Source organism: Staurois parvus, unplaced genomic scaffold, assembly GCF_062004578.1.
Source record: "Staurois parvus isolate SC_StPar_1 unplaced genomic scaffold, SC_StPar_1.0 ptg000205l, whole genome shotgun sequence".
NCBI lineage: Eukaryota > Metazoa > Chordata > Amphibia > Anura > Ranidae > Staurois > Staurois parvus.
The window spans coordinates 6,674,907-6,689,204 of record NW_028318001.1 but is presented as its reverse complement, the minus strand read 5'-3'; the positions used below and the strand labels follow the sequence as shown (position 1 = coordinate 6,689,204).

At 39.6% G+C, this 14,298-nt stretch overlaps 1 protein-coding gene across 2 annotated transcripts in view; it reads right to left on the bottom strand.

The window, feature by feature from the left end:
• The window catches only part of RGS20 (regulator of G protein signaling 20), a 217,516-nt gene that overhangs the window by 20,363 nt on the left and 182,855 nt on the right, over positions 1-14,298 (bottom strand). For both annotated transcript variants that reach the window (XM_089678436.1, XM_089678437.1), the window contains exon 2: positions 3,725-3,873. In XM_089678436.1, coding sequence (XP_089534562.1) covers positions 3,725-3,873 — 149 coding nt within the window. The remainder of the gene's footprint in view (positions 1-3,724; positions 3,874-14,298) is intronic.

The following is a 14,298-nucleotide window of genomic DNA, read 5'->3' as shown; positions in this document are numbered from 1 at the left end:
GTGACTGTATACGTAAATATATTAGGCACTACAGGATTTCTGCAGCATTTTGAAATAAAATATTTATTCATGGATGAGTGATATTTAGGTCAGGGAACTGTTGGATATGATACTTCCTAGTATATACATTATTTCTTTGAAAGCATGTTCATCTGTCCCTGTTGTCCATTTGTCATTTGGTATATGTTGATTATTGTTGATTACAACAACAGTAAATACATTAGACTGGCCAAAGAAATTACATATAAAAAATGGTTTCAGCAGAGTAAATTAGGAAGATGCTGGCATATGCAGGAACATGGCCTGGAGCAAAGTGAGATCACACAGTGCTCAGTGCCCACTCCTTGCTATTTCAGTAAATTGGAAGAATAGTTACAAAGAAAAATGTACTTATGTTGAATTTGTACATGTTCCAGTTTATATTATTAGAAAAAGCTTGAAAATGTCTTATTTTAGAACATAAACAGCCTTATTCATTGTAAGCAATCCAAATGTGTTAGCTCTGTAATTCGATTTTGAACCCTTTTTGAATGCTTCCATCTTAGAACTCTGTCTATACTTCTCCCAGGTAGCTGTTTTGGCTATACAATAGGAAGAGCTGCTAGCTGAAAATACCAGGTGTCTGGCTGTTATGCTAATACACATTCTTAGTCGCAGCTTTTCCTATGAAGAACCCACTAGAGATGGTCCAAAAAGAATAGAAATAACTCATTTAAACCAGTGACACCAATGGCACAGCTGAAAAGCTTAGCAGCAGCTAATACAGCCATACTGGGAGATAGAAAGATCTCCTTCCTGGGGTCCAGGATAGCCATTAAAGCTTAAATGTAGTGAATTTTGTTGTTTTAATCAGCGCCACAGACAGTACACACAATGAATGAAAAGTGTTCCTTGTGCTGGTGACTGCTGAGTTGCTTGAAATCTTAAGTCCTCTGCCTCTGACTACACCCTCAGCTGTGATCTTCTGGTACTGCTGGGGTTAATGCGAGCGACTGCACCTATCAAAGGCACTTGTGAAAAGCTCCAACTATGCCCCCCTTGCCGCCCCCCTGCCCCATTCATAGAAGCTGTACTATCGCTTCCCACAGTGAAGAATCTATTGAATGGAGGACAGGTGGATGAATAAAAGGTCTGCCACTTTTGTTCATAGAGCACTTTTTATTGTTCAAAGTGATAGTACAGCTTCTATAAATGTGGCAGAAGGATGGAAAGGGGAGCATAGTTGGAGCTTTTCAGGGGTGCGCGTGACAGGTACAGCAGCTCCTATTAACTCCTTCAGCACTGGAAGGTCATAGATGCGAGGGTGGGGGGGGGGGGGAGGCAAAGGAAGGAAGATTTCAAGCAACACAGGAGCAACCAGCACAAGGGACAATTTTCATTCATTGTATGTATTGTGCCTTCTGCTGATTTAAAAAAACCCATTAGACTTATGCAGGCCATACATGGGTCGAATTCCGAACAAATTTTCTTTAGCAAATTGGAAATTTAGTGCATTTTGTAATCCAATGGTGCCACCGTTGATTTCCAAATTCAACCAACCAAGCCTTCAATGTCACCTCATGTTGCTGCAGAAAACAATTTTCGTGGCCAAGAATTTTCTTTTCTTTCCAGGTAACAGCTCATGCTAATTTTTTTTTTGTTTATATTTCCCCGCACGATTCTCCCATCATTGATTAGAAATTAGTTCGTTATTCAAAAAATTTCCAACATGCCCGATCACTCAAATGCAATGGTCACACGAAAATCGTCCATTTCTGTGACCCACTAATGGTACGAAATTTGAACGAAAATTCTTAGAAAACATTTTCGAAAGAAAATTCTTTCGGAATTCGACCCATGTATGTGCGGCTTTAGGCTTTAACAGCTATCCTAGACCCCAGTGGGTGGAGATCTTCCCAACTCCCATCATGGCTGTATTAGCTGCTACTAAGCTTTTCAGCTGTGCTGCTGGTGTCACTGGTTTAAATTAGTTATTTTTATTCTTTTTTAGACCACCTAGTGGGTTCCTTACAGGATTACTGTATGTGGAAAACTCATTTTACATGGTGATGCTAGACGCTTAACCTTTAAGAACCAGCTGCAGATTTTTTTTGCCCATTGTGGAGATTTCCCTTCACATCCTGTCCCATAGCTAAACAGGAAGTGAGAGGAAATCCCTGAAAATTAAGGGGATCCCTTGCCTCCAACCCCAGGTCATCAGAACTAGTGTCCCCATTGGAAGATTTCCCCATTTTCTGGTGACAACCCAAAATTTGGGATTTCCTTTAACTTTCATATACTTTGAAAATGGTAAACAACTGGATAATACCCCAACTGGGGTGCTGACAGCAATAAAAACCTGACACTCTATCCAAAACTAAAAAAAAATGTTTTGCCTTAAGTTATACTTTAACATCCTGGGCAATACATATTTATGTCATGTAGCTGTTAGCAAACATTTCTGCTCATACCTGGTGTATTCACAAAACAAAAACTCTGAGATGCAAATAATTATTATTTTTATTTTGGAGAGAGTAGCTGTTGATGAAAAGACTTTAGAGTTTTTTGGAACTAGTGTCCCACGAAGGGAGACTTCCCTTCACTTCCTGTAGTGTAGAGACAACAGGAAGTGAAAAGAAATCTCTCTAAAGTAATTGTAAATCGGAAAATGTGCCCTCTATTAAGATACTATATTAAGATTATGGTTAAAGTTGTCATCAGGAAAGTACAAGAGTTGCCATAACTGAAAATGCTAGTTGCCACAGAAAACAAGAGCAGAGAAGTTTGTAGTAAACAAAGGCAGGCAGTGCCATCAGTACCCTCATGACTGTAAGCCCTGCATGTAAAGGACATGGTGAGTGAAGCTTTGTAGTATGCTCCTGAGAACTCATGACTCCTAGACATGTATTTCTTATCACATTTCTTATCACATTTTATTCAAGTTTATTAAAAAATTACTGTTTTAAATGCAGTAATGTTGTGAAAAATGAATTAGCCTAAAGCCCAATTTTAGTCTGTAACAGAATCTAATAAATAGGTGAGCGCTGGCGATATCTGGGGAGCAGCTAGCACACAAGGTGAAGGTAACAATCCCCTTCAATAATAAATGCATACATATATATATATATATATATATATATATATATATATATATATATATATATATATTGCGGAATGGTAAAGTGCAACACATAAAAGATCAAAAAACATTAGTAAATGCGAAATCTAAAAATCAAACAATATGGTAAAGTGCATCATGAATGTGATGAGCTGAGTGAAACAGTAAAGTGCATCAAGTAAAAGCATGAAAATATCAGCTAAACAGCTCAAAAAGCAAATGCCAAACAATAAAGTGTATCATGGTGCCCAGGATGAATTTGATCCGGTTTAACCTTTTGGCCGCCTTCCATTCTCAAATGTTTAATGCTTGATTGCCTGTTACCAGTTTTCATCTGGTGAGTGAACGTCCAAGAGAGGTGGTGGATTCTTTTGTGTGATCAGCAGCACATTTGCACTCTGCACCTTAGTTATACTGAGCCTTATGGTTTCACAGACAATTGCTTCCATTTATGGATATTTGACTAATTTTACTCTACACCGGATAGTAAGGTCAGTTTTGGTTTAATTGCCATAGGCTAGTGCTTTTTGCCTTTTGATGTTTAATATCCTCATCACAATATATTGAATATGCCTGATTGTGTTTAATGGTTATAATGAGGTGATATGTAATGTAACTTTCACCTACCATGAGCAGCTGCAGCAACAGCACCAACAGAAGCAGCAAGCATTAGATCCCCTATTCCCAACTCCTTGCTGTGCCTGAGAGGAGCTCACAGTCTCTTGGTGCACCGACATCTGCCGCTTGCGCATCTCCATCCGCTCTGTTCCCATGGGCTGTAAGCGAAAAGAAAACCACGTAAGACAACTGAACACAGGTAAATCAGAGTCATTTTTTCCATTATGTTTACTGCAGATTAAACCTATATTCTAACTAGTTCAGTTTCTTTCCAATGATTTATCGAGAATTGAAAGTCCACATTATAATGCAACATCATTGTAAAGGTGACCAAAAACACACAAACTAGAATTGTATCTCTGCATATTCCTATAGACAAAAGTTCATATATATTTTGGAATGTCTTACAAAACCAATCTGATTCAGATCACATCACAGCATTTCAATAGGAATGAGGTCAGGAGTTTGGCTCAAAATCTTTTGTGTGATTTACTTCTGTGCTCCTTGTATCAATTGCAATTCACAGACAGACAGACAGAAGCCCCAGCATTCTGCTCAAGATTGTTATGATATATTTTGAAATCCATTAGTGCATCAACAATTACAAGTTATACAGTATATACCCTGAGGCATAGTTACATAGTTAGTCTGGATGAAAAAAGATAAAAGTCCATCCAGTTCAACCATAAAAAAAAAGTTAAAATCCTATACCCACAGTTCAGAGGAAGGCAAAATAAAAAAAAACAGCAAAGCATGATCCAATTTGCTCCTGTCGGGAAAAAAATTCCTTCCTGATCCCCTGAGAGGCAATTGGATATTTCTAGACATAACATTAATACCACCAAGTTATAAAATGATGTCAGAAGATCGCTATATTTACTAACGAATGAATAAAGTAGTTAAAAAAAAAAAGACAAGATGACTTAAGTTTTACAAATAAACCTTTAATACAGAGTGCATCTATGACATTGGTAGTAGCATTATGTATTTTCAAAGAGAAAACACAGTGGTAGCAGCCTTGCTTTATACTGTCTCGCTCTCTCTCCCTATGTATGGGCAGTTATGCAGAACAGTAAGAGAAGGTGGAAGGAGGGTGGATGTGTCGCTTCTCCAACCTCTTTGTATAAACAAAGCTTCAGTTATTGAGCTTAGTAAAATAAAAAATTAACAAAGCGGGTAAACTTAGCTTAGTTTACCTGTGACAAGGAGCTAACAATCTCACCAGCTGGTGGGAAATAGGTAAATATTACATTTTTGTGTCATATTTGCCTGACTAAACCAATAAAATATTTTAAAATGCTATTTTCTTGGTCCTGAAAAAATAAATGTATACAAACAATATTATACATTCCCTTTAATTTCCAATGCCAGTATCTTCTTCTAGATCCTAGCTGGCAGGTTTTTTTTTAGCAAATTGGAGAGTATGGTAACTGTGAGTCTTTACAAGCCTTGAATCAGCTGAGGCTGAAAAAAATCCCACACTGAAAGCTAGATCAGGGTTTGTGATCAGTATTGACCCCCAGTAGTGGATAGAACTATTCAGGAGACTGATAAAATTACTCTGTGTCAGCAAATGTCAGGGTGGCCAATAAATAATCAAAAGTTTATTGGGCTCAATTAATCTTTTGAGGTTTCTGTGGAGCTCCATGCCAGTCCATACTCCTGGTGATGAGGGATTGGTCTTGGGTCCCAGGGTTGGATGCTCAGCTGTCAGTACCACAGTCATGAGTAGGCTCTATCAGCTGTGTGTTGTTATTGGCCCATTTAGCAGTATTATTTGCATTGTGTTTCTGTGGCTTTCTACTCTACTTATAGGATATTAATCTCCCACCTCAACCTCTGCTGGAGAACTAGTGAGTAGCCCCACTTTAAAGTCTGTTGGAGAGCTAGTAAGTACATCCTCCTCAAACTCTGTTGAAGAGCTAGCGAGTATACCCAACTCAACCTCTGTTGAAGAGCCAGTGAGTACACCTTCCTCAAACTCTGAGGGAGAACTAGTGAGTACACCAACCTCAATCTCTGCTGAAGAGCCAGTGAGTACACCCACCTCAAACCCTGTTGGAGAACTAGTGAGTACACCTATCTCTGCTGAAGTGCCAGCAAGTGCACCCACCTCAAATTCTGTTCAAGAACTAGTGAGTACACCTACCTCAACCTCTGTTGAGGAACCAGGTAGTACACCCACCTCAAACTCTGCTGGAGAACTAGTGAGTTCACCTGCCTCAAATTTTGGTGGAGACCTAATGAGTACACCCATCTCAAATTCTGTTGGAGACCTAGTGAGTATACCCACCTTATTCTCTGCTGAGGAACTAGTGAGTACTTGTAATAAAGTTGACTTTTTTTATATCAATGTGTATGCTCTGTGACCCTCATATACAGTGCCTTTAAAAAGTATTCATACTCCTTGAAATTTTCCACATTTTGTCATGTTACAACCAAAAACATAAATGTATTTTATTGGGATTTTATGTGATAGACCAACAGAAAGTTGCATATAATTGTGAAGTGGAAGGAAAATGATAAATAAATATGTGAAAAGTGTGGCGTGCATTTGTATTTAGCCCCCGAGTCAATACTTTGCAGAACCACCTTTCACTAGGCAGTAGGCAATCAGATATTCCTAGGATCAATGGTCATTGGTGCTATTACCATAAATGTTAATTTCCTGGTAACACAAACTATTGAGCTGGCCAGAACTAAAGTCTTGATTGAGTCTATTCCAAATTTTCACAGCTCTTACTGTGAAGAAGCCTTTCCATGTGTGGAGGTTAAATCTCTTTTCTTCTAGATTTAAAGTGTGTACCTTGTCATTTATAACGACCTATAGCTGCTACAGTTTATTAAAATGTGTAGTACTCTGAAAAGGCCATATTTCTTCACTCCCAAGCATTTCATTCTACCACAGTTGGATTGTATTTACAGATCCTTATCTGACCATAGGGTTACATCACTAGAACTGATTTCAGCACATGTAATCCAGACAGTGATGTGCTGCCTGGCAAGCTTCATTTGTTTTATTTGTGCGAGAACACGAGACATATAAGCCAATATAAATTCTTTCCAAACATTCTCCATTGCCACAGAAGCGAATGTAAAACAAACAGGTATTGGCACACCATAATGGACAATGGCTCTTTCAGCCAATCGAACTGGAGGCAGGTATTTAGTTTGCAAATAAAAATGAGAAATGGAATTATTGGGAAGAACAAGAGTAAGCTGTGTCTGGAAAATGAAGCATTGTTCCCATGCTGCATTAGACAAATGTTTATCCGTAAGATAAAACAATTTGCATGCTGGCTACCAGGTGCACAGCCTGGAAATAGCCAAGGGTGAATTGAGTCCCCCAGAGAGCACAGTTCTGTAAGTGCCATCATTTCTTATTTAATTATCTGCTGCAAGCCAGGTAAAAATAACAAAACATCATGGCATGACAAGTTCGTTTGTCACATCATTACACCTGTGTGGCTAGTTTCTTCATCATATTGCACAAGAAGGCTATGGCTCTCTACGACCCGGACTGGTAGATCCACCATTGCTTGAGGACCACACATCGCCTATGACTACTACAGAGTCTATACAAAAAGTAATCTCCATTTTATGTAACAACATGCTGTTATGTTCTGACGTTCGTACACTTTTCTGAGCAGGCCTGTCTCATTGTATCTTATTTTCCTGTTTTCCAATGCAGCTGTATGTACATCAGTTGTTAAAGTGGTTCTAAAACCTCAAGGTTTTTTACCTTAGTGCATTCTATGCATTAAGGTGAAAAAAACCTTCTGTGTCACAAACTGGCCCCCTCACCCCCCTTATACTTACCTGAGCCCCATCCAGATCCAGTGCCATGTACGAGAGCTGTAGCTCTCCTGGCTTTGTCCCTCCTCACTGGCTAGTTCAATAGCAGCAGGAGCCATTGTCTAGCCTAGCACTCCAGCTTGGACCAATGTAAATATGGATGTGACATGGGCTGTCAATGATTCCAAGCGCAGTAAAGAGCCATCCATATGTGGATAAAACCATTGCAAAAGATATGAGCACCCCACTGCTGCTGCAATGAACACCTGTGTAGTGAATCCAAGAACATCAAAGAAATCAGCGCTGTGAGAGTAACTTGGAATATATCCTCACATAAAAGAGTCAAATGATGACAATGGATGAGGGGAGGCCTTGATAAGGCGTATGCACGCGAAACGTGTTGTCTAGGTTACCAGCCTCCATCTTTGGCTTGCGGTCCAAGGCAGGATCTTCACTTCCGCTTCCTCCGTAGACCGCGGTGACGTGGTCCATCGCTAGGGACAGGAGTTCCCTCTGCCCTACACCTTCACATCGGAGCAGATGGACCGTCCACCCTGGCCCAGGCCACCCCTCATCCATTGTGATCATCATTTGACTCTTTTATGTAATAAAGGTACACCTCCTAGTGAGGATATATTCCAAGTCACTCTCACAGTGCTGATTTCTTTGATGTTTATGGATGTGACATGCCTGTGAGATCCCCATGGAAGCTGGACATCACTGTAGTAGGCTCTCCTACTTCAGTGATCTCCACTAGATACTGGGTCCCGTGCCAAGTGGCTGCCCAAAAGCTGGTCCAAACAAACTATCACGTTCACTAACAGATGTGCCCATTGGGAGCACTGTATAAACTATATGTAACCTCAGCTACAAACAGTATACAGCGTTGTGTTCTTGCAGCAGGATGGGGACTTCCTGTGCCATTCCCATTCCTGCTCAGACCTTTACAGAAGGCTTTGTATTTTCTGAATGAATACATGGCTTCCTCTGAGGTGGAAAGTTGAGCAGATGCAATCATGATCTCCACCTAAGAGGAGCCAATCGAAAAAAGGACTCGACTCGATTTTGTTCTGGAAGAAGGATGGAAAGTTCCTATACCACTGCAGAAACACAGCTTATGCTGCATACTCTTTATATAGTGTTCTCAGCAGGCACATCTATTAGTGAAGGGAATAATTCATTTGGACCAGCTTGGCCCAAACAAACTATTTAAAAGTGACAGAAAGCTGGCGATTGGCTTTAAAGCTGAAGTTTTATCTGTTTATATTCTGCCCTACCGAGTTCTTCCTTTCCTCATCATCAAGGTACCAACAATTTTTAAAATAAAACATATCTGTTTTCATTACACACCTTATTTTAGATCTAATGACATAATCACTGGGTCTCAGTGCATCGCTATGCATTGTTACCAGTATGTGGCTGGTGGGAAGGACCTGCAGAGTGCTGTATATAGCTTCCTGGAACATTCATAGCACTTTTTGGCAGTACTCCCCAAATGAACCCTCAACCCTAATACAAGCAGTGGGCTGGATCCTGGGAGGAGTTATGGAGTGGGCATTCCTAGGCAGGCTGTATTTGCATGTGTTGAAAGAACTGAAAGCCTGTGGATGTAAAGGATGGACCAGGGCAGTAAGGCTGGGGAGAAAAAGGGCTAGATAAAGCTATTCTTTCACCATGGAATTGGGGCAGACTCGGACTTGCTGCAACGTCTAATGCACACTGCAAAAAGCCCACAGTGTGCAGTGTAAGCAGTTTCAGTACAGAAGAGGAGCCTGCACAACTGTACAAGACCAAAGGTAAGGCTGGAGTTCAGCTTTAATACCTAACCTGCAGTCTAAAATGAGCCCTTCTACTTACCTCTGACACACTATAATCCTTACCTAGTTCATTGACAATCAACTTCTCCCCAACACTCCCCAACCAGCACCATACATACTAGGCATTTGCCCAGATATTCTAAACGCCGTTCTCCTGGTGGGAAAAAAGCAGCTTCAAAAATGCACCTAAAGCCGCGTCTTTCCAAATGCATTTAGATGTGTCAAGTAATTGGGCGTTTATTCATTTCACTATCCACAATATTAACTGATTGTGACCACTGAAATAAATGCTTATGCGCTTGAGGCGCCTAGCATTAATGTGTTTTTTGACAGGTTTACACGTGTCGGGCGTTCTTTTTGTGCAAAAATGCTTCTCTCCTGAACAAGCTGGCTGTGGGTCTTTATTCTGCCTCCAAACACCTATGTGTGCATGGACACAAGGGCTAACATGGAGGGGTGTGTAGAAACAGAAAAAAAAAGTTCCAGTGTCCTTAAATGTGGCGTTTTTGACTCCCAGTGTGCTTGAGAACTTATGCTGATGTCAGATGGGCAATTCTGTCACCAGTGACTAATCTCCAATGGCAGAATCGCTAAAGAGGCTGCCTGTCTGTCTCTATGAATCGTTCCCTCTGTAGCCAGAAGCAGCGAGATGTCACTCTGTCGCTGGCCTGAACACTGCTGCGTCTCACTAGTGATGGGAGTGACATCTCGCTGCACTTGGCTACACAGGGAGCAATTCCACAGAGACAAACAGGCAGACTCCCAGCAATCCTGATGAATCACCAGCAGCAGGAACACTAGCGGCAGAGTCGCCCGTCTGACATCAGCTTTATCACTTTAGGAAAATTAAAGCAATTCTAAAGCCTAAACAATTTTTTTACCTTAATGCAATCCTTGCATTGAGGTAAAAAATGTTTTGGTACCTGTATTACCCCCTTTGCTGAGGCAGTGGGAGTTATTGGCTCCTGCTGCTGCCAGTGAAATCCTGAGACGAAGGAGCATGGGGCAGGGGCAAGCCGCGCTGTCTGTGTCTATAGACATGGGCAGCACAACTTGGGATCGAGCCTACAGGTGTGCCACCATAGGTATCGGCTTCCTATGGTGGCACACCAAGAAAAAGAGGAGCCAGGAATGCCAGCAGGGAACTCCAGGTGAGGAGGATTGGGGCCGCTATGTGTAACTCTATTGAAATGAGCAGGTAAGTATATCATATTTGTTATTTAAAAAAGAAATGTATCCAGGTCCTTTCTATTACAACTGTCAGTTTCAAATGAACAATTTAATGTTAATTTATTATCAGTTAATGGAATAAAAATGTATAAATAAACATTTTAAAGTGTACCTCTTGCATTAATCTAGATCAGTAGTCTCTAAACTGTGGCTCGGGGTCCGGATGCGGCCCTTGGACTTTATCTAGCCATTGGGGCACTACTCCTCCCACTGATATGAGGGACCATTCCTTCCACTAACACCAACATTGGGACATAACTTACAGGATATTACTTCCACTAACACTAAAGATGGTGCACTTTTCCTCCCACTGGTACCATCAGTGGGGTACTATTCCTGCCACTGACATCAACAATGGGGCATAATTCCATCCACTGATATAAAATATAGAGCACTATTACTTCCGCCTACACTACAGATGGGGCACTATTACTGCCACTTACACCAATGTTGGAGCACCAGTCATTCCATTGACACCAATGATGGGCCACCAGTCCTTCCACTGGCACCAATGTTGGGGCACCAGTCCTTCCATTGACACCAATGATGGGCCACCAGTCCTTCCACTGGCACCAATGTTGGGGCACCAGTCCTTCCACTGACACCAATGTTGGGGCACCAGTCCTTCCACTGACACCAATGTTGGGGCACCAGTCCTTCTACTAACACCAATGTTGGGGCCTGATCCTTCCACTCACACCAGTATTGGGGAAAATATTCTTTCATTGATACCAGTGTTGGGGAACCATTCCTTCCACTGGAACCAATGTTGGGGCACTATTCCTCTCACTGATAACAATAATAGGGCGCTATTCCTTCTACTGAAACCAATGATTGGGCACTATTTCTGCTGCATGTTCCACTCCCGCTGGTTACAGTCTGGCCCCCCTAGTCAGAAGACCAGAAAACTGGCCCTTTGTTCAGACAATTTGGAGACCCCTGATTTTAAAGGTTTTAAAATGCTGTCATTTAACTTAGGAAATGTTGTAATTACCTAGAATTTGGCTACCTAATTACCTAGAATTCTCACCGCCAAGTGACAGTAGTGAGTGGCATCTTTATTTTTAACCAGCATTTGAGTCCAGTCCCACCCACTCATTTACATGCATTGTCAGCGGTGAAGAAGAAAGAGGAGGATGCAAAGATAAATGGAAAGGAAATAAACATTCCTATTTACACCTACATGTCCATAGTAATTGTGGTAAAAAGAACTCCGTAAATAAACAAGCAAGAGGTATTCTGTAACCCAGAACAGCCAATCACACAGCTTTCAGCAATAAAACTAATTACTTATGTGTTATTCTTCACTTTTAACCATGAGGTTACCCATATGGAAGAAAAATATATTTGAAATATAATTTAAAAATATTCTTCCAAAATATATTGACATATATTTGAAATGCTACAATTTTGGCCATATTCAATATATTTCAAAATATATTTCACTAAATATATATATATATATATATATATATATATACACACACACTACATGTTGAAATGCGTTTTTATTACAAAATATATGAAAAATATTTTTAAAAATACATTTCAAATATACTGTATGTCTTTAAAAATACAAATCTGCATTTTTGGAATGCATTTACAAATATATGTAAAAATATATGTTAAAATGGCTTTTTTATATGTTAAAAAAAATCTGAAGAATATAACATATAAAAACAGCTACTGTGAGGGCCGCTTGCATGTGTGTGATCCTGCTTTTCCAGTCTACCCAGCTGCGCTGCCATTGGCTCTGTTACATGCCGATCATGTGGTCGCAGCCAATGATTCATGGCCGGGACCCGCCAATCGGCTCACTGAGTGACAAGAGAGAGTTCTGTGTATGTAAACAACACAGATCTCTTTCCTGACAGTGGGGATATGCCGTTTTTTGTCTCCCTGTAAAACAGCACACACAACAATAACACTCCCTGGGCACACAGTTAACCCTTTGATTGCCTCTAGATGTTAACCCCTTCCCAGCCAGTGTCATTCGTTCAGTGACAGTGCATATTATTAGCACTGATCACTGTATTAGTGTCACAGGTGATGTCAGAGTCATTTAGCCAGTGTCAGAACATCCGCCATACTATCACAGTCCCATTATAAGTCGCTGATTGCCGCCATTACTAGTATTAAGAGAAAAAAATCCAATATACAGTATATACCATCATTAGTTGATGCAATAATATTCACACAATTAATATACTCTTAGTGGAATTTATTATACCAAAGATATAACAATACATTTTGGCTTAAATTTATGAATACATTTGATTTTTTAAATTTTTTATGGTATATGTTTTATAGCAAAACATAAAAAAAAATTATTTTCTTTCAAAATTTTCAGTCTTTTTTTAGTATTGTAGTGCATAAAATACAAAACCCAGTAGTGATCAAATACCACGAAAAGAAAGCTCTATTTGTTTGAATTTATATAAATTTTATTTGTGTACAGTGTTGCATGACCATGCAATTACCAGTTAACCACTTGCCCTCCAGAGGATTTACCCCACTTCCTGACCAGGCCATTTTTTTGCGATACGGTGCTGCATTACTTGACAATTGAGCGGTCATGCAACACTGTACCTAAATTAAATTTATGTCCTTTTCTCCCCACAAATGGAGTTTTCTTTCTGTGGTATTTGATCACCTGTGCGTTTTTTAGTTTTTGCGCTATAAGCAAAAAAATACTAAGTATTTTGAAAAAAAACCCCAATATTTTTGACTTTTTGCTATAAAACATATCCAGTAAAAAAATTTATTTCATCATAAAGTTAAGCCAAAATGTATTCTGCTACATGTCTTTGCTAAAAAAAAAATCCCAATATATGTAAATTAATCAATTTACGTGAAAGTTATAGTGTCTACAAATGGCGGTATATATACTGAAATTTTTTTTTATACTAGTAATGGCGGCGATCAGCGACTTATAGCGGAACTGTGGCAGGCATTCTGATACTGAGGGGGAACTGACTAACTGCCACTGACATCCCAATGACACTAACGCAGTGATCAGTGCTAATAAAAAGCATGAACACTGTACTAATGACACTGGGCAAGAAGGGGTTAACATCTGGGGTGATCAAAGGGTTAACTGTGTGCTATGCTGTGTTTTACAACATCTGCTGTGTGTGTTTTCCTAGGGAAACATACTGCTGTGTATTTCTCTGCTGTGCACTTTGACAATTGCGCAGTCATGCAACACTGTACCCATATTAAGTTTTTATATTTTATATAGAGCTTTTGTTTGGTGGTATTTAACCACCAGTAGTTTTATTTATTGTTTGCTAAATAAATGAAAAACAATTTTGACAAAAAATGCTTTTTTTTTGTTTGTTATAAACTTTTTCAAATAAAAAATCGTTCTTTAAAAATTTAGGCCAACATGTATTCTGCATCATTCTTTCATGAAAATAATCCAAAACAATATTTATTATTAGTCTGTTACAGCGTCCACAAACCATGGCATGTACAGTATATCTGAAAATTGATCAATCTCACTGTAATGTCGGCCGATCTCATTTCTTGAGGCCTGAAATTGCCAGGAAAGTACAAATACCTCCCAAAGTACCTTTTTTGGAAACTAGACAGTCTGAGGTATTTAGCAAAAGGCATGGTGAGTTTTTTTAATTTGCAATTTTTTGTCACTCTTTTTTGGAAAAGGAAGTAATTTAAAAATTAGTTTTTTCTTTTTTTTACATACTGTCACCAGTGCAGTACAGCATCATCATATAACTG